Source organism: Lissotriton helveticus, chromosome 4_1 (assembly GCF_964261635.1).
Source record: "Lissotriton helveticus chromosome 4_1, aLisHel1.1, whole genome shotgun sequence".
Classification (NCBI taxonomy): domain Eukaryota; kingdom Metazoa; phylum Chordata; class Amphibia; order Caudata; family Salamandridae; genus Lissotriton; species Lissotriton helveticus.
In genome coordinates, this window is record NC_136063.1 from 1927167306 (window position 1) to 1927188695 (window position 21390).

At 48.2% G+C, this 21390-nt stretch overlaps 1 protein-coding gene across 4 annotated transcripts in view; it reads left to right on the plus strand.

Annotated features, from left to right (window-relative positions):
• Positions 1 to 21390, plus strand: part of ADGRG4 (adhesion G protein-coupled receptor G4) — a 1842483-nt gene that overhangs the window by 1734066 nt on the left and 87027 nt on the right. For all 4 annotated transcript variants that reach the window (XM_078688599.1, XM_078688601.1, XM_078688598.1 and 1 more), the window contains exon 26: positions 12578 to 12733. In XM_078688599.1, the coding sequence (XP_078544725.1) occupies positions 12578 to 12733 (156 nt within the window). The remainder of the gene's footprint in view (positions 1 to 12577; positions 12734 to 21390) is intronic.

The window sequence follows — 21390 nt, forward strand, 5'->3', positions numbered from 1 at the left end:
AGAAAGCCGCATCTAGCAACAGCGCCGATTGGAATCGCCAGGTAGGGATGGGTGGGTGTGGGCTTTCCCAATTGATGGACAGGAAATGTGGGTTGTGGTCCGAATGAGTGCGTCTCATGTATCGCGTGTCAGTGACTAGCGGGAGAAGATCAGCGGACACCATGAATCTGTCCAGGCGTACGTGTAGGTGGTGCGCGCCATAGTAATACGAGTATATCTGTGTTGTGGGGTTGTGAGCGCGCCAAGCGTCATGGAGATCCCACTGCGCGGCCCAGTTTAGCAGTGCCTTCGAGGTGCCATGCGCCGGTGCACCAGCTAGGGGCGGGGAGGAGCGGTCAAGTGTCGTGTCTAATACACAATTATAATTCAGAAAAGGGGGTGGTGATGAACAGAGTGTCTGAATTAAGCAGACCACTCTTACCCAGTCCAAAGATCAGGGCTTGATCCATCACCGTTATTTAGCTCACTGCCCCATCCCAGCTCAGAACCTGGCTATATGCAAATTAGTCTGTCCCTGGCCCAGTGCATCATGGGAACAGGGCAGACCAAACTACCAAGCCAATTCTTCACCAGAAAGGATACAAGCTACCGGGGACCGGTTTCTGGCATTTCAGCCTCGTCGGCCCGGCTTGCTTGAATCCTGATGGAGCAGTGAGCAAGGGACTCACATCTGAGTATACCCTTCCACGCTTATGGTGGACAAAATGATTCAGATTCCCTTGCTCACTGCAGCCGATGTCTCCTGGTGTAGATCGGGTGCGCAATATTGTGGGCTGCACTGAGGCCAGGTAGCGTCCGTCGGCGCTATCGCCAAGGATCACTTCAGTATGTGTCTCAGGGTAGGGCAAGCGATGAGGGCACACTGCAGAGATCCAAGCGAGCCTACAGGCCCGTGTGGCAGTTGGTGTGGGTAGCTCTCCTCACCGCCCCAGAGAACAAGGCCGCTTCGCTATACGGTGAGGGTCTCCACGCCGTGTCCACCCTCGAGTCCACGGTAGCAAGCAGGGGTACGGACGGAGAGCTGTCTCCAGGGAGGGCCCCAGTCCACTCTCAACAGTTCACGCGGCCCACTCGTAGTTGACCTCTGTCCCAAGGCTCCTCTTGGTGCGGCGTCTCCCCAGGCTCGGTCCGGTGGGGTCCCAGCATCCAGTAGCGCCGCCGTATGGTGCCAGGAGGCCCGAGCCCCCGTTCTCCGTGGCTCTCGAGACGCGGCCCTTTAGTGGTAAGCAGCCGCAGCGTCTTGCTGACCCCCCGTCTTGCGACCGTCTCCCAGCATAGAGGGGAAGCTCCACGTTTATCGTGCAGTAGCGGGGGGGGGGGACACAGCCTCGACTGCTCCCCTAGATCTCACAGGGCTCTGCAGCGTGTGAGGTAGGCCGCGTCCTCAGGCCCAGTATCTCGGCCCAGGGTGTCAAGTGGCTGCAGCGCCCGGGGTCGCCGCCCGGTCCCCGCCAGCTCTCCCCTTCCTCCACATACCGATGGCGGCAGCAGCACCGCTAAGTAGTCGGGACAGTTCCTCTCCGCAGCCACCCGCGGAAGCACAGAGACCACCGCAGTCCGTGTCCCCCCTCAGTCCACCGTTTTAAACCGCGGCACGGTCCGGGTCCCCGATCACCGCCCGCTCACCTCCGCAGTCACCGTCACCCACAGCGGCTCCAGGCGTGGCGGGCACAGCCGCGCAGCAGGGCCGGTCGACAGCGCGGGTCCGGAGGGCTGTCTGGTCCCCCTCTCGGGCTCCGTAGGCTTCCGTCGGGCGCCGCACAGGTCTCAGAGGCAGGCCCAGGGGGCGCGCCCAAATCCCCGACCTTGCGTAGTGGGGCACCCCAGAGGGATCGCGCCCAAATCGGCCACAGCAGTATGGGTAGTGCCGGTGCGGCGTACAGAGGCCGAGCAGCCTCACAGTCGGTCAGTTGGTGGGCGGGGGTTGTATGGTGGTCCGCCTGCAGATTCGGCCAAGTCAGGATAACTGGGCCGGAGAAACGGCCCGGGGATGGGGAGCTCGAGCAGGAGCTCTACCCTAGCACGTCTTCTGCCATTGCGCGCCAAGCCACGCCCCCCTGCGCACTGAATGATAGTGAAGGATTGAGGCCTTCTTTGCCAAAGCTAGTAACAATGCAGCAGGCACACCTGGCAAGCAAGTGAGGGAGGGACAGGATGTAGCCTTAAGGCTATAGTGGTCGACTTCGAAGCTGGGGAACCAGGTTCGAGTCTTGCCAACGATGCTCAACATCCTGTGGTTCTGGGACAGTCACTTAATCTCCCCGTGCCGAACAAAAAATTAATGTGTCCTTGTGTAACAAAACTGGTGCTCGTGTAAAGCACCTGATATCTTCTGGTCTAGTGTGTGCTATATAAAACTAAAAAAAAAATAATAATAAGTGAATCAGCAGGGACACACCATGCTCCTTCTCCAGCACAAACTGCCGTTCAGTATGATGAGAGAGTAGCATCCGTTTGCGTGCCGCAAAGGTTTTTGGTCAGCTATGACTGGCAGCAAATTGGGAGGCAGCCACGTTCGAAATGTGCCTGAAAAATATAGAATAGACTGACCTGTGAAGAAATTGAGATAAAGCTTTATAGGCCGCTGGCACTAAAAGACGGGTATGACACAGAGTGTGGACAAAGTAGTCACAAGCAGTCGTGGACGCCACAATAAAGAGGTGGTGGGGCAGGTGGAGGGGGCACAGGGAGCGCGGGAGGGGGCGCACCCACTGGGGGGTGGTATATATATATTTTTTAACTTACCTGGCGCTGCCTACTGCGTCGCACTCGCCAAAGACATCGTTTTATTTTTAATTTACTAACTCTGAGCCAGGCAGTGTAGCGACCTAGGACTAGGTCAACAATTCTGCCAGCCAACCAAGAGAAACCGAAAGGCATTATCTCTGTATGCCATTCTCCTTCCGGCTAAGACCACAAATATAACCAATAATTTATCTAATTATAAGAATTACTTAATTTGTATAGTGGCAGCTGATGAAGTATTACTATTTCCAAGCTCTTTCATTAATAAGTGAACAGGACTTTTGTTGAAAATAGTCAAAGGTTTCTAATTTTATCGACTTCTGAGAGATAAAAGGTGGACTTCTGTACACTTGACCTGCAGCTCCCAACATATGCCCGCAGTGAGTGGAGAACCGACTTAGACAATGTACGTTTGGGATTGGAATGATGTTTCAATAGATTGGTTCGTGAAACTCCCTCTTGTCGAATTCTACTGATGCATAGATTGCAGGTAAACGTATCTGTTCGTCTTTCAAGGACGGGCTTGCACGAGAAAACATCCCATCTAGCACAATATTTTTTTTCGAAATAATCTACCTACATTGGATGCAAACAAATGAAAAAAATATTTATAAAAAAGAAGTATGGATTTTTATTTAATGATTAATACTGTATAGATTTTGTCTCTGTCCTAATTCGTTTTGAGGATGAATTCTATTTTCAGTGCACTTCACAAAAAATAAGATGGACGGTTTTATAAATAGAGAAACCTGCAAAAGCACGCAATTCCATAATTATTCTTAATACCAAAGCTGCGGGATGGGTTATGGCGAGCTAACACTCGATCACCCTTGAGCTGGAGGTGAAATGTCAACAGGCCTCTTGCCAGTATTTCTCTGGACAGAGAATCTGTGGATGCCCGCCTCTCCCTCAGTGTAGCCTCTCTCCACACCAGAGCTGAATTTTACTGTGGTTTTTTTTTTGCTGCATTCCACCTCACCCAGTGATGCTGCGCCTGTGATTCTAACAAGCATTGGTAAATGCATTAGGATTTGCCCATGTGATTAATAATAATTTGTTTTTTTGTTGTAAGTTGAGTTGTAGTTTGGTGAATAGTTGTGTAATACAAGTAATTGAAAGTCTGTTGAAGTGTTATGACTTGATTTTTAAGAAAGGCAATGTATTTTGTTGTTACTGGTTTTATTATAAAGTGGGAACATTAGATAAATGGGGTAGTACTATGATTAAAAAAATTTACCTGATGTGTATGCTTGAAATTGTTGCAGCTATGAGGAGAATAAATTGTTTATATAGCGCGTCATGTCACAAGTGTCACTTATAAGTGCTGTAATTGCTGGAGAATACAATAACTCAAGTTATGGTACTGTGTACCTTAGTATCCACATTTCAAAATGTATATGCGTCCACACATGATCCTTTCTTTGCATATGTATAAGTACAGATGCACTATTTTTAAATGCTCACTCGTAGCACTCTCTGCGGGCTTCTAGGAGATACGATGAGCTGGTGGGGCAATGAGGTGAGGTTGTGGTGTACAGCGGGAGGGGAGAGTAGAGCGAGCAAGGAAAGTAATACGAGGGGGTGGGGGAGGGAGGGTTGGGTAAAAACAAATACAGTGCGCAAGAGCAGACGGGCTGAAGACATATGCTGTTGTAGAGAGTGCATTAGAAACAAGCACTGCAGTCAACCAAACGTGATGCAGAGCATTTTTAAATGACTTAGAGAAACATATAACTATAGGAGCAGAGAAGGGATATAGATAAATAATTCAGTGGATGTGGTGCCGATGTGAAAATATAATAGAAATAACTTGCGTTGATCAAATGCAACACTAGAGGGCATTGCACATTTAGAAACACAGAGTGACCCTGAGGCACAGCAACTTTTCACCTGTCTCGAGCAACAATAGTCTGAATAGCAATCATAAGAATATCACGTTTTTCTACTGAAGTTGGTGCAATACAATACGAATATGGGGGTATATCAGCATAACTATAGTGTAATCAAGAGCTATAATGCATGAATGGGATCTGTTTTAGAATGATGCCAGAACATAACCTCACAGTTCAGCATAAAGCGTGGGCAGCAGGAGTGAAAAACTAGTCATAAAAGTCAGCCCCTCTGAACAGAACTGGTAGGCTGAAATGCCTTCAATTTAAACAAGCAACAATCGGGGAAACCAAAATTAAAATTACAATGGGTGCCTGCTTTTGCCCGGGGGGATGGGGGTCTGGTGAATGCCGTTGCCCTGGGGGGGGGAGGGGGGGACTGGTGAGTACCGTTGCGATCAGACCTTGGCTTCCCTGCATGAAGAACTGGGATCCCGAGGTCTCCACGCGCTGAGTCCATGGCACTCGGGCAGTGCTGTAACTTTAAAGCAAGGGTGTAGCTTTTGTAGTTACAGCAGGCTGAGCCTTTTAAAAGTAGTTCCACCAAAGCGGATGAACACAGCACTTGGCAGATGGGAGACCGATAAGAGAAACACATACAGAGTAACAGCAGGAAATAAAATGCTACAGTCAAGAGAAACAGAGGAAAAGTAAGAGGAAAGCATGCAAACCAATGAAAAGCGAGGGCGGGATGTAAGCCTCTTTTAAGAATTATATTTTATACAACAGATGCACTGTGCAGGCGAAACCTAAAAAGGCTTTGGCACAAAACGTGAATTATACATGCAAGCATTAAACACATTCCTATGTTTATACACGTAAAAGAAACACCCCTCAGTGCACATCACAGGCACTAAAAGCGGTGCTGTTTCAGTGGCATTATAGTTTCAATCATCCCATCGTTTGCCTGAGTAAGAAAGCAATTCGCCCATTTGTGTGATACACACTTTTCTCAATCAAAAGTCAAAAAACATGTTCTGGTAAATCCTTACGTGGGTGTTGTACACAATTGTGTTCACTACATTAATTGAGAAAAACAAGCAAGCCACCACGAGGGGCGGGTGAGGAGAAGGTAAAATTTGCTGTTCACTCAGCTTTTTCTGTTATGGTGGGGGGGGAGGAAGAGGACACAACAATGAGAGTAAGGGGCAACATGGAAAATGGGTGGAAGGGAAGAATCAAACATGAGAACGGGAGGGAAGGAGAGTGCAGACATATGGGCTAGAAATACTGGACAGAGCTAACTACAAAAGATGCACTCTGTATAGTCCATCTAACAAGAGAAAGAAATAGTTCGCAAAAGTGTGAGCTATGTAAGGACACAAGATCTTGGGCCATGCTCTAGAGAATAGCCATGCACAAGAGATGGGAGCCACTTCAGGATTGGCCTGAGCGCCGATAATGTGCACTCCAGCACAACTGGGAGTCTGTGCATGCTCTCTCCAGCCCCCGAAATGCAGCTAGGGTTGCAGAGGGGTCACTGCACATGTGACTTTCAGCCGGCCTGAGACCACTGGCCAAAAACCACATGTGCAGTGTAGGTAGAGCCACCACTCCCCCTCCCGTCTACTATAACGCTGGCCCCGCCCCAAGCCCAACACAAATAAAATATGAATATATGAGGATACAACGAATTCCGTTGCAACGCATGCCTTTACCACGCATGCGTTACAACGGAATTAGTTTACCACGGATAAACTTTTCCTCGAATAATTGCGTGGTGACGTCATACGTCGTTAAGAGAAAACGGCATTTTTTTCCGATTTCTCTTAATCGACGCTGACGCCGACGTGACTTATGGTGAGTTGTTTTATTTGGGGGGGAGACCCCCCCAAGCCCCCCTTTTTTTCTTTTAACCTTTACCACATATGCCTTTACTACAAACATCGTAGTAAAGGTATGCGTGGTAAAGGCATTAGTGGTAACCACGCATGCGTTGTACTGCATGCGTGGTTAAAGATTTCGGGGAAACTGCTTCGTTGTAAAGGCCGTTTCCCATAAAATATAAGATAAATAAAAAAGTGGGTTTTAACCTGTTTATTATCTTTTTATATTTACATATTGTAAACTCCTGGCGGAGGGGCGACACTCCTCCGCCATAGCAGGTAGCCGCCGCTGCAGCTGCCATTTGATGAACAAATGCTGTGCCTGTTAGCATATTAAAGCCTGATCTATTGGCTTTGCCAATGCTTGCTGAAACAAGATGATATCTCAGACTTCTGTAATTCATTTTGGAATATCTCCCTGTAATTAAGATCTGGAGGCTATGCTAGGCCAGCTGTAGGGTTACTCTCATCCGAGTAGGGTATTGCTGTTTGTCAGCTGGAGAAAGTCTATGGTAAGGTGGCAGTGTGTTTGTTCACCACACCTCAAACAATAGAACTAATCCTGCACGCCTTTCTGCCTATGCCTACTGGATCTAGAACCTTAGTTACGGTTGCCGTTCACAATAATTGTGAAGTTTTGAGCGAAGTATGCATTTTTTCCCTTTTTCCACCGCTTTGTTTAAGAGGCCATACAGTTTTCAAAACTTGATGCCTACTTGAGAAGCACTTTGTCATGCCTACTCTTAGGCAAGGATTATTTGTTAAACTTGGCCACTTCGTCATTGGTTTCTTTGATTAATACCGCATTTTGGCAGTCATGGCTTTGATTACAGGAACTTTCATGTTGTGTGTCTGGACTTGAAGCTTCCACTGTGCTGCATGATTGCCGCGTAAAGGTGTCATTTCGCTGAGATTGTTGCACTCAAAGTAGGGATGTATGAATGTCAGTGACCCGACCTGACCTCGTCAGCGCCGGTTCGCTCCACCCGCCGCGTGGCCCACCCTGAGTGTGCCCGGTCTCCCCTGCCGCCGCCGCCGCCACTGCCAGTAATTGTATTTTGCTTCTTTGTTGTGCCAGTATCTCTTTTGCGCGTCCACTGTTGTGCCCCTGATTTGTTTTCATTGCTTCCACTGTTGTGTCCCTGATGTGTTTGTCGTTGCTTCCACTGTTGTGCCCCTGATTTGTTTTCATTGCTTCAATGTTGTGCCCCTGATTTGTTTGTCGTTGCTTCCACTGTTGTGCCCCTGATTCTATTTTTGTGCTTCTACCGCCGTTCTCTCCCGCTGTTCCACCCCGCTCCCTGTCGCTGCTCCCCCGTGGCCCCACCCCCGTTTCGTTCTGTTCACCGCACCGCTCCCCTACCCACTTGCCACCCTGCTCCCGACTCACAGCTGCTCCTCCCTCGCTCCGCCCCCCCACTCTCCATTTATGGCAGAGTCCGCACGTACGCGCAGAGGGTGTGCCGATTGTGTGCCGAAGGCGCGCCAAAGGCAAGCCCGTCTACGCCCGTCCGCGCCTGGACCGCGCCCAGCACCAGACCCCTGGCCCCTGCAGATGCCAGCCCACCCGCCGGACTTACGACGCCGCCACCCTCAACGCACTCAACACCGGACGGATCCCCGGCTGCTACCGAGCCACCCCAAGACGCACCCACGGACCCTTCAACTGCCAATCGTGCAAGTTTTCCTGCATCCGGACCTGTTCCGCACCCGCCAAGCCGAGCACCAGCAGCAACCACCTGAAGTGCATCCTGCTCAACACCCGCTCTGTCCACAGACACGCCGTAGAACTCTGGAACCTGCTCGACACCACATCTCCAGACGTCGCCTTCCTCACGGAAACATGGATGAACACCTCCTCAGCGCCCGACATCGCCATCGCCTTCCCGGATGGATACAAGATCACCCGGAGGGACCACGTCAACCAGACAGGAGGAGGCATCGCCATCGTCCACAAGAACACCATCCGCATCACGACCAACTCCGACGACACCCTCACAACCGCCGAACATCTTCACTTCCAGATACACACCGACCCCAAGACCACTCTCAGAGGCACCCTCATCTACAGACCCCCAGGACCCCGCACACAATTCAGCGAAGACATCGCAGACTTCATCAGCCCGCACGCCCTCCCCTCCGCCGACTACATCCTCCTAGGGGACCTCAACTTCCACCTGGAGAACAACAACGACAACAACACCACCACCCTGCTGGACAACCTCGCCAACCTCGGACTCAAGCAACTGGTGAACACCCCCACCCACTACGACGGACACACGCTTGACCCAGTCTTCTCCTCCAGCAAGTACATCTCCTTCAGCCACTCCACCGGACTCCACTGGACAGACCACAGCTGCGTACACTTCAGCTTCAGAAAGACCACGACTCACCACCACCCGCAACAGGTTCCCCACAGGAGCTGGAACAAGATCACCACCGACCAGCTCACCACATTACTGAGCCAGAACCCCCCCGCCAGCTCAACGGACCCCAACCAAGCAGCCAACAACCTCACACAGTAGATCACCAACTGCGCTGACGACCTCGCACCTATGAAAAACCATCCCAGCAGGCCCGGAAGCAAGAAAGCCTCCTGGTTCAACGACAACCTCAAGAACTCCAAGAAGAACTGCCGCACCCTCGAGAAAACCTGGCGAAAAAACCCGACTACAGACAACATGACCGCCCTCAAGCACGCCACCCACAAACACCACCAGCTGATCCACACACCAAGAAGACAGCATTCAAGGAACGTCTCGACAACAACGCACACAACAGCAAGGAACTCTTCACCATCGTCAAAGAGCTCTCCAACCCCAGCGCCGGAAACAACAACATCACTCCCTCACAAGACCTCTGCGACTCACTCGCCTCGTTCTTCCACAGCAAGATCGCCGACATACACAATAACTTCGGCGCACAGACCACACACCCAACCACCGAACCGACGCCCTCCACCACCACCCTCCGCGCCTGGACCCCGGTCAGCACTGACGACACCATCCACACGATGAACACCATTCACTCCGGATCACCAACCGACACATGCCCCCACCACATCTTCAACAAGGCCGACTCCGTCATCGCACCCCAACTTTGGGACATCATCAACGGCTCCTTCAGCACCGCCACCTTCCCGGAGAGCTGGAAGCATGCCGAACTCAGCACCCTCCTGAAGAAACCATCAGCAGACCCCACCGACCTCAAGAACTACCGCCCCAACTCGCTCCTCCCTTTTCCTGCCAAAGTCATTGAGAAGACCGTCAACAGACAGCTCGCCACCTTTCTCGAGACGAACCGATCCCTCGACCACTCGCAGTCCGGCTTCCGAGCCAACCACAGCACTGAGACCACCCTCATCGCAGCCACTGACGACATCCGAGCCCTGCTCGACAACGGGGAAACAGCGGCCCTCATCCTCCTTGACCTCTCCGCAGCATTCAATACTGTCTGCCACCGCACCCTAGTACAGCGCCTTAGCAACATCGGAATCCAAGAGAAGGCACTAGAGTGGATCATCTCGTTCCTCACCTGAAGAACCCAGAGAGTCCGCCTCCCCCCGTTCAGATCCAAGGCCACCGAAGTCATCTGCGGCGTACCACAAGGATCATCACTCAGCCCCACCCTCTTCAACGTCTAAATGAGCCCCCTCGCAGCCATCGCACGCCAACACAACCTCAACATCATCTCCTACGCCGACGACACCCAGCTCATCCTCTCCCTCACCAACGACCCAGCCACCGCCAGAACCAACCTACACGAAGGGATGAAAGACGTAGCCGAGTGGATGATGAACAGCCGCCTGAAACTGAACTCAGACAAGACGGAAGTCCTCATCCTGGGACCATCACCCTCGGCCTGGGACGACTCCTGGTGGCCCCCTGCTCTGGGCAGCGCACCCAAACCAACGGACCACGCACGCAACCTCGGCTTCATCCTGGACTCCTTCCTCTCGATGACCAGACAAGTCTACGCCGTCTCATCATCATGTTTCAACATCCTACGCATGCTCCGAAAGATCTTCCGATGGATCCTTGCCGAAACCAGAAAGACGGTCACACAGGCACTCGTCACCAGCCGACTGGAATACGGGAACACCCTCTACACCGGAACCACAGCCAAACTTCAGAAGAGACTCCAACGCATCCAGAACGCCTCTGCACGACTCATCCTAGACATCCCCCGACACAGCCACATCTCCGGACACCTGAGAGACCTGCACTGGCTCCCCGTCAACTAGAGAATCACGTTCCGACTCCTCACCCACGCACACAAGGCCCTCCATGACCTGGGCCCCAGGTACCTCAACAACCGCCTGACCTTCTACACTCCCACCCGACAGCTGCGATCGACCAGCCACGCCCTCGCCGCCGTTCCGCGCATTCGAAGAGCCACAATGGGAGGAAGATCCTTCTCCTACCTGGAAGCCAAGACTTGGAACTCCCTCCCCATCCACCTCCGTCTGACCCAAGACCACCTCTCCTTCAGGAAGCAACTCAAGACCTGGCTGTTCAAGGAGTAGCTGACCCCCCTCCCCCTAGCGCCTTGAGACGCTCCGGGTGAGTAGCGCGCTATACAAATTTCTTGATTGATTGATTGATTGATTGAATGCACCAGGGCATAGCAGAGCAGACTATATAGTTGACTCGTCATGTGGTTTTAAGAGGAATTCAAATGATAACATCTTGCTGAGCATACATCATTGCAAATTGTTTTCCTGAAATTCGAAGCCGGAACTTTGCTAAGCTGCAGTATATATTGATCACTTAATCACTTGTACAATCTCACTATATTATAAACAGCTTTTGTCCTGTTCCCTAACTGGTATCTTGTTGCCCTGTGGCATATTCGTGGGGACATTAATAAAGTTTTAGCAATTTTTTTCTAGCAATCGAAGCATAGTTATGTTCTTATGCTAATATTCATCAGTAATGTCCTTGTATTTCTTTCCAGTAAACCCGAGTTTAGTAATTGATTTATCCATTGATTCAACAATGCCTATCTTAAGGGAGAATTTATGGTGCCAGGCTGATAAACAGCTTCGTGTATTACATTTAAAAAATCTGTCGAAACATCATATGTTCAATTCTTATTATGCAGACGTGTTCATTTTAGTTGAATATTATTCTAGGTTCTCAATTTGTCAATTTTTGATTCTGCACACTTTGGTTTCTTTTCTCTCATCTCTGTCTGATTTTTTATCTACATTTACTGTTCTTTGAGTAAGTGAGTGAGCGAGTTAGTGAATTTATATAGCACTCAGTGGTCCTGATTACAAGTCGGATTGAGAGGAATTACCTTGTGGAATCCAGCTCTGCCCAATCACAACTGGTCCAGTGTTCCCACATAGGGTTTTCCCAATTTCAGGAACACTGGACCGATTTTACTAGCAAAATATTTAAGGCAATAAAATCATATAAGGCATGGGCAGCAACAGCAGCCAGACCTCGGCCCTCAGCCCCGACCAACCTTTTACTATAACAAAGCAATACCCATTGTTGCCAGAACTAAACTTTTTCTTCCCTCCCCTGTAGTGGCGTGTGTGTTATAGATAGTGGGACCCCCCTGGTCCCTGATGGACTCTGTAGAATAGTGACATAAGTGATTGGGTGTGGTTAACAAACTTCATGACATAGTATGGTCAGTTAACGTTTACAGTCTAAAGAATGAAGACGTGTAATACTGAGTTCCATTTGTGGCATGATCATGTACATGTACCCGGGCTCGGGAGGGCACTACATCCCCTACTCTCCATAACCACCTCTGTGTACCTCTCCACAGAGAAGCCCCCACATGTTTACCTCTGTCTCATAGCAGGTGGTATATGAATAAAACTCCTCATTATAGGAAACACTATGTGCAGTACCATACTCTAATTCTCTGTGCACAAATTTATTTCCTATTCTGAGGGGTTGAACTCATAAATGCACAGTACTGGCTGAGTTTTACCACACGCTAATGATAATTACATGTGCATAGTCTTCACCCCATCAGTACCGTTCAACTTGTAACCAGGGCCTTAGTGGACAAATCACATCTACCACTATAACCCAGAATTTGTACTATAAAAAATGAAGCTTGCAATTGTAACCAAGCCTTTTTTTTTCATTTCAGGCTGGAGTGGGCTGACCCACATTGGATCTATGCACAAACCGCTAGCATGGCAGCAGATATCTGCACCAGAGTCGCTGAAGTCTCGCTCATCCTCTTCAGTGTCCAATGGATCAGGCTCCTTCTCAGATGACAATTCTACAAGGAACCTCTCAAATGGTATATGAAACAATACCCAAAAATATTTCTCCACTGTGTAGATAAGGCCAGATGGTTGTATGTCAGAATATCGTATAAAGAACTGTTGTCTGACATAAGCATCCCTTATATGTCCCATTGGATGTAGGTTTTCTATTATTTAGTCAAATGTAGCAATATTTTTGTAAACAGAAAAATGACAGGCGATAGTCTGACTATGAGAATCTGGTACCAGCCATGAGTTTGTAGTCTGGCTGAATATTGATGTGAAACCTATTGCTTTTTTAATGAGTGAATTTGAAACCTGCATACCTGTCATCTATTTTCTAGTCCACTACTTACCTATGAAAGCAATAGCTTGACAAATGATGGAGCGGGGGTCTCTGAACATCAATCTCTTTGTGTAGCTATCGAACAGACTCCCCCACTGGTTGTTTGGACCTTCGGTAGTCAACTTAAAATGTTTAAGGAGAGCTAGCATTCAGAAGCCAATTTCATTTTCAATAAATCATCACAAATCTATAATAACCACTAAGAGGATGGTTTACAACCATGAAGGTTTATTTTCAGATTATTAGTTGATTACACTCATCAAGCTTTTCAAATATTAATCAAAAGCATCATTATAGGGACAAGGTTGGGGCGTTCATGCTCCCTGAAAAGTACTGAATGCAAATAACCAGTATGTAAGGAATGCAAATTATCCAGATTGAAGCGAATTCTAGCTAAATTGGGAAGTGAAAGTGAGAATTGGATTTCTATAGCGGAAAGGAAGAAGGTGCCAGCATCATGTGAACCTTAGTAGAAGTTCAGAAAGCTAGTGCGAAGCTACTGCTAAGCTTCTGATGACATTCGCTGCATCTGCAGGATCCTTTGATCTCTGTGAGTGGTGCTACCAAGACATGTCTAGCATTCAGTGTGCCCTGCTGATTCCCTGCAGCTGTTGCAGGATGTCGTTAACGTTCAGTGCATCCTTCCCTGCTGCTCTCGCTGGACCACTTTTACCAATCAGCATTTAAGAAAGCTTTGGCAAAGCTAGTAGTATTGATTTATAACTGAAACTGCAAGCCAGATCCCCATTGGTTTTTCCCAAGAATGTTCCACATTATCTTATCCGTCAAAGTTCGTGGAGTTAAAGTGTGTAAGACTCCTAATCTACAGGTAGTGGGCAGCCGCGGCCCGTGCAGGTAATAGAAGTGGGGAGGGATTTTGACAGAGGATGACAAGAGAAAATTAAATAAATAATTCATTTTCCCTCGTTATCGTCTTTTGAAATACCCCCCCCCCTTACCTCGCCACACCACTCGGGCCCGCGTCTGGTAGTGGGGCTTTTTCTGCCATGTGAAAACAACGCTAACTCAATCCTTGAGACCTTTAGTTTTGCAGCCGCCACTGCCGCCATCCCTTTGCTTCCTCTTTTCCTTTGACTTCCCCTATTTTCCACCCCATCAATAGTTTTCTCATTGAACTAAATTTTCTTTCCAAGACCACCAGCCCAACCATGGTGATTTTGCAAAGTATGTAATTGCCAAACATAGTGGTGAGCTGGTTTACTAAATTGAGTGTTTTGCCTTCCACAATTCCCAGTGTTGTCATGCCATCAGATGGGCATTCCCAATGGTTGAGCGGGCCACAGTTATGCCATCGAAAATGCTGCATTCTGTCACTATTTCATTTTGGGAGAGCAGTGAAAAGAAGAATTGTCTGGGCATTTGTAATTTTGTAGTGGATGTCTCTGTACGAGCCTTCTCTAAATGAAGCCCCTGGATCATTTGACTCACATAGTCAAATTATATGTGGCGATGAGAGTAAGCCTTTATATTTTGACATGAGCTCATTATACATTGTCTTAAAGCAGATTATTTTACTAACATGAAAAGTAGATATAGATATATTCTTCATAGATGATATTTCCTTGACACATACACATCCTTTATAGAAAAATAAGTATTTGCAAAGTTGTTTGTGATGGTGCTCAATTAAAATTTAATAGTGACTGTTAGAAATGGGGATCTCTAGTTGGCAGTGGCTGGCGCCAGGGTCCATATAGGGATCCTTCGTCCTAAGTCAGAGTAAGGGGCCTACACCCTTTGATAACCCCTGCTCAACCATGTGGTAACGTAGCACGTGCAGACAGGCCTATCTCAGAGGCAGTGTGTGAAGCATTTATGACCATACACAATACCGCAGGAAAGATGCTACAAACGGACACCACAAATAGTTATAGAAAAATATGTTATCTTTATATAGACTAAACACGAGGCTAAAGCGCTCAAGTAGCCACAATGCACATTATTACAGATTTACTTCAAAAGCAATATAGGCACTCAAAAAGGGTGTGGAACGAGGCCGGGGTCCACGTGACCTGGTGATGCACAATGTACCTGAGATTTAAAGGGGCACGGCATGCAGCCTCACAAGGAAGCTGCAGTGATGACAGGCGTACTCGCAGCGGCCACAGCTCCCAACTGTAGCGGTCCGCGGTATGCACTCACAATAATCCTGGGATGGGGTTTAAAGGCGGCACCCAGCGGCACACGCAGGAGATAACAAGATCTTCAAAGTGGTGACAAGTGCGGGCACTCAGTGGCACAGCTCCTCAGCTGCAGCGGCTCACAATAGCGATAGCGATGATTCTCGTAGGACGGCAAGTGCGGGCACTCAGCGGCACAGCTCCTCAGCTGCAGTGGCTCACAACAGCGATAGTGATGATTCACTTACGATGGCAAATGCGGGCACTCAGTGGCACAGCTCCTCAGCTGCAGTGGCCCACAACAGCGATAGTGATGATTCACTTACGACGGCAAATGCGGGCACTCAGCGGCACAGCTCCTCAGCTGCAGAGCCCCACAATAGCGATAGCGATGATTCTCTTAGGACGGGCACTCAGCAGCACAGCTTCTCAGCTGCAGCGGCCCACAGTAGTGATAGCGATAATTCTCTTAGGACGGCGAATGTGGGCTCTCGGCGGCAACAGCTCCTCAGCTGCGGCAGCCCACAATAGCAATAGTGATGATTCACTTACGACGGCAAATGCGGGCACTCAGCGGCACAGCTCCTCAGCTGCAGCGGCCCACAGTAGCGATAGCAATGATACTCTCAGGGCGGCAAATGCGGGCACTCAGCGGCACAGCTCCTTAGCTGCAGAGGCCCACAAGCGATAGCGATGATTATCTTAGGACGGGCACTCAGAAGCACAGCTTGTCAGCTGCAGCGCCCACAGTAGCGATAGCGATGATTCTCTTAGGACGGCAAATGTGGGCTCTCAGCGGCAACAGTTCCTCAGCTGCGGCGGCCCACAATAGCGATCGCAATGACTTTGGTAACACAGGGAAATGTGGGCTCTCAGCGGCAACAGCTCCTCAGCTGCGGCAGCCCACAAAAGCGATAACGATTACTTTGGTAACACAGGCAAATGCAGGCTCTCAGCGGCAACAGCTCCTCAGCTGTGGCAGGCCACAATAGCGCTAAAAATGACTTTGGTAACACAGGCAAATGCGGGCTCTCAGCGGCAACAGCTCCTCAGCTGCAGCGGCCCACAATAGCGATAATGATGACTTTCAGCCCGTGTTCCCCGCAGTAGAACCAGAGGCTCTGAAATTCTCAACAGAGGCCTCACCTGCAAGTAGAATCCCCCTCAAATAGGAATCCAGGCGGCTGATGGGTGAAGTCCAATGTCCCTGAGACTTCAGCAGGAGGCAAGCTCAAATCAGGCCCTTGGGTAGTTGCTTCAGCAAGATGGATGAAAGTTTCAAAGTCCTTTCCCTCTAGTTACACGGACAGGGGGTTGTCTTCGCATCCAGAAGTAACACCCCGGGTAGGGGTTTTAGCACAGCTGCTTATATGCCAAAAAGTCTTTCAGGCTCATGCATCAAATGAAAAACCAGTCGCAAACGGGCAGATGCTCATAGTCTGCCCCTTTGCGACCGGTATTTTTTCATTTGGGATTCATCATCCCAAATGCAAAAATCGCAATTGAAGGAATCTCTAAATTGCAATTCCTTAAATTGCAATTGCATTTAAGGAATCCCAAATTGAGATTCCTTCAATGCAATGCATTAAAGTTAAAAAATTAGCAATTTCGGTAATAGGAATAGCAAATTACCATGAAGTTGAACTTCATGGTAATTTGCAAAAACTTTGAAAAATGCACATTAGTGCATTTTTCAAAGTTTCATGTTGGGCACACACATGCCCTTAGGGCATGTGTGTGTGCAACTTATAAGCACAGATCAATTTCAGGGGTGCAACAGGGTGTCGTTTTGACACCCTTGTACCCTTGAAATTGCATGAGCAATTTGCGAGTACCTGCTGGTACTCGCAAATTGCTCATGCAATCTCCAATTCATTCCTATGGGCCTGGAGGCCCATGGGAACGAATGGGACAGCATTCCTTAATTGCGAATAGCAATTTGCGACTAGCAATTAAGGAATGTGTAGGAATCGCTATTTTTATAGCGATTCCTACATGCATAGGCTTTTGCGATTCCTAAATAGCGATTCCTTAAAAATTGCTATTTAGGAATCGCAATTTGTTCTGTTGATGCATGTGGCAGTTTGTTCTCAAAAGTCACAACCCTTGAACCCAGCCAGAACCAGTTTGGTGTCGTCCTGGAGCACTTTGTTTACAAGGCTGCATCCTGCCTTTCAGGAAGAGGGGATCTGCCATCAGACGCACAGTGGGAGGTGGAGCCTTTATTCACCTTGCCTGGCACAGAGATGCTCAGATCAAAGGGTCACCCCTTCCCACACTCCAACTGCAGATCTCTCTATTCAATCTAGGTCCAGCTCAGCCTGACCTGTCCCTCCAAAACCAGACAGCCAATACACATAACAGCAGAACCCACAGGAAGGCTTAGGCAAGAAAATACCTATTGTTGTTTATTGGTATTTTCAACCACGGAATATAAAAATAATCTTCACTACAAGATGCACTTTAATATTGTGAGCTCAGGCATACTAGATTCGGCTTTCCTATCATGTTCCTTGGGTCAATTTACAATAGGGTACATTTGCTCTGTGGCACTGAAAGGCATTGGCACAGCGCCCAGAGCATCTAATACCAGCTAACACAGAGGAGACAAAAGCGAAAAATGGAAGAGAGACCCACGTCAATGGTGCCAGGTCTAACAGTGACTAATAAGTGTCTGTTATCTTTGATGGTGACTGAAATGAAGAACTATTTATAAATGAAATGAAATGAAAACGGGATTTATACAGCGCGATTGCTGCCCTGGGGCGTCCAAGCGCTACAAAAGAGTGGTGCTACCTGCTGAAAGCGGTCAGCTCAGAGAGCTAGTTATTTACATTAAAAAGAAAAGTCTTTAGTTGCTTGCGGAAAGAAAGCAGATTGGGATTAGCCCTAAACTGAAAGGGGAGCAGGTTCCACAACTTGGCGGCGTTATATGAGAACATCCTGCCACCAGCTCTAGTTCTCTTAATTCTGGGGACTGTGGCCAAAAAGGCCTGGCTTGAGTGGAGTTGTTTGCTAGGATGGTACGGTATAATCAGCTCACGGCTGATTGCCGGGCCACTTTGCCAATAGGCTTGATGAGAGATACATATTGCTTTAAAGGAGATTCTCTCCCGCACCGGGAGCCAATGTAGGCTCCTGAGTCCAGGTTTTGCTGACATTGTGCGCGGGAGCTTGAGCAACGTGCGGGCAGCGCAGTTTTGGATAATCTGCAATTTCCGTAGTGTGTAATCAGGCGCACCCAGGTACAGAGCGTTACTAAAATCCAATCGAGACTGGATCAGACCTTGAATAGTTATCTGCTTGGCTTCCATAGATAAAAGAGGAAGGACTTTTTTCAACATCCTAAGAAGGCCAAAACAGGTTGCAGACAGCTTGGTCGCCTGGGTATTGAAAGTCAGGGACTTATCCAACCATACCCCCAGACTTTTCATATTGTCCTTAGGAATAGGTGGTGAGCCCAGGCTTGGGGGCCATAGGGAGTCGATGTTAGTTACTGTAGGGGGACCCAGAAATATCAACTCAGTTTTGTCCCCGTTAAGCTTAAGGCATGATGTTGTCATCCAGCTGTTTACTTCCTCCAGACATTTCATTAGCCCACTCTGTGCCAATTGGCCGTCCTCCTGGGCAAGGGAGACCACTAGCTGAGTGTCGTCCGCATATGTAACGATCTTAATACCAAATGGGCGGACAACCTCGGCCAGTGGTCTCATGTAGACATTAAATAGAGCAGGGCTCAAAGATGACCCCTGCGGTACGCCACAGCTCAGGGGTTTACTAGAGGAGAAATATCTCCCTCAAAGACCTGAAAGGTCCTGTTGCTCAGAAAGGATTTGAGCCAGGTTATTGCCCTCCCTGATATTCCCAGATCAGAGAGACGACACAGCAGTGTATCATGATTGACCATGTCAAATGCTGCGCTCAGATCAAGGAGGACCACTGACACTGATCCCCCTTGATCCAAAATCCTTCTGGTTTCCTCAGTGACTGCCAATAAGGCAGTCTCAGTCCCATGTCTAGGGCGGAAGCCCGTCTGAGTGGCGTCAAGCAATTGGTTGCTCTCGAGAAAATCCATGATGTGTATGTTAATATGTTTCTAGAGAATTTGGCTCACCCAAGGAAGCAGGGAGATGGGGCGAAAGTTATTGAGGTTGCCAGGGTCTAAATTCGTTTTTTTCAAAAGTGCGCGCACCATGGCTTGCTTCCAGGTGGAAGGGACTATGCCGGAAGATATGGAGGCATTAAGAAGGTTCATAATAGTGGGGAGAACAACATGAATTACCGAAATCAATGCATCTGGGGGGTCTGGATTTACTTGCCGTGCTAGTGATTCAAGGGTCTCCTGTTCTAGTAAAGGGAAATGATCCAAGGTTGTTAGGGCCTGAGGGGAAGCTGCTGATGGCATTGGCCGTTCCTGGGCACAGGGAGCTAGGTCCAACGCGGTAAAACATACATAGATTTTGTGCACTTTTTGAAAAAAGAATTCTGCCAAATCGTTACAATGGGCCGTCGATTTTTCAGTGGGCGCGGGGGGAAGAGGGGGTTTGGTGAGGCTCTTTATTATTTGAAAAATTTCTTTAGGTTTCGATTTTGCCCGCATGATTTGTCCTGTGAAATAGGTTGTTTGAGTACTTTTTATCTCTCGTTTGTAGGCTCCTATCGCCTCTCTGTATACGTTTTTATCAGAAGAGGAGTATTCCAATCGCCACCTTCTTTCTAATATCCTACAATGTCGTTTTTTTCCCCTAAGTTCAGCTGAGTACCAGGGGGCGGTCTTCCGTGACCGTTTCATAGTCATTTTTCGAAGCTGAAGTGTGGCGTCAAGGGAAGTCAGAATCCACTCGCCATATTCCTTATTGGCTGCGGAAGGATCCCCATTAGGAAGGGGTCTAGAAGTCATAAGATTACTGGTACACTGTTCCACTGGAAGTCTGGACCAATTCCTGAAATTCCTCGGAGTGGGAATCGAGGAGGGTGCCTTCCATATAGACCTTCCATATAGACCATGTAAGAGGAATAAGTAAATGCAGCGAGTTATAAAGTAAAAGCTTTGTATCTTCTAATTATATGAATGATAACTTGGGCTGAAAATACATAAACTGATACTTTTTGAAGTATTTTAAATATCAGGGGCTTTAACATGAATTCTGCTCAAAGAACACACTGTAATACTACGAGGAAGTGTATGAGCTGCAGGCCGACTAAGTTGCAAACACTGAAGGCCTCATTAAAGCTCCTTTGATTTTGCTCCATTAATACCACGCTCCACATGGAGTTACATATACCACAGGTACCATTAAGCACCAGAGATACAAGTGATTACAGATTGAAAACCGAGGTTCCTTTCGGAAATGTGGAATTATCAGGGTAACCAGGAATTCCAGTCTCTGTTCTGCCAGTTATCCCTCAATTTCCCTGGAGATTTTGACATAAGCCTGGCAGCTGGTGTCTGTGGGTGAAACTTATTTTGTCACTTTAATTCTGATGGGCCCAGTAACAGCTGATACAGGTGCCATGAGATATAAAAGAGACCTGTTGGACCTGTTGGCCCGGCCCTTTTTGCAGGTTTATACCCAAACTTTTTTCTGACCTTCTTTTTGTTGGTTTTAGGACTCTGGGCATGTAACCACTGCTAATCAGTGCTAAAGTGCATGTGCTGTCTCCTCTTAACACAGTATGATTGGTTTACCCCTGTTTGGCATTATTGATTTATTTGTAAGTCCCTTGTAAAGTTGTATCCCATATATCCAGGGCCTGTAAATTAAATACTACTAGTGGGCCTGCAGCACTGCTTGTGCCGCCCACAAATGTAGCCTTTCAGACCTTTCTCAGGGCTTATGTGTGCAGTTTGCTGCCACTTTGAGTTGAGATTTAAAACTACTGGCCAAGCCTTAAAATTCACTTTTATTACACACAGGTCACCCTGATGGTAGGCCCTAGGTAGCCTTATTGGCAGGGTGCTGTGTAAGTAAAAAGTAGGACATGTGCCTTTATATCTGGCAGGTCCTGGTAGTGGCAAACAGCCTATCTTGTTTTTCACTGACTACTCCTCTTATAGACTAGCATTGAAAATGCCCTTATATATTTTAAAGTGGTAATTGCTGATCAGAAAGGAGTAGGGTTGCCATGTTTGGCATGCTTAGAATAGTGGTGGTAAATCCTGCTTGCTGGCATAGTTGGATTTTACATTACTATTTTAGAAATG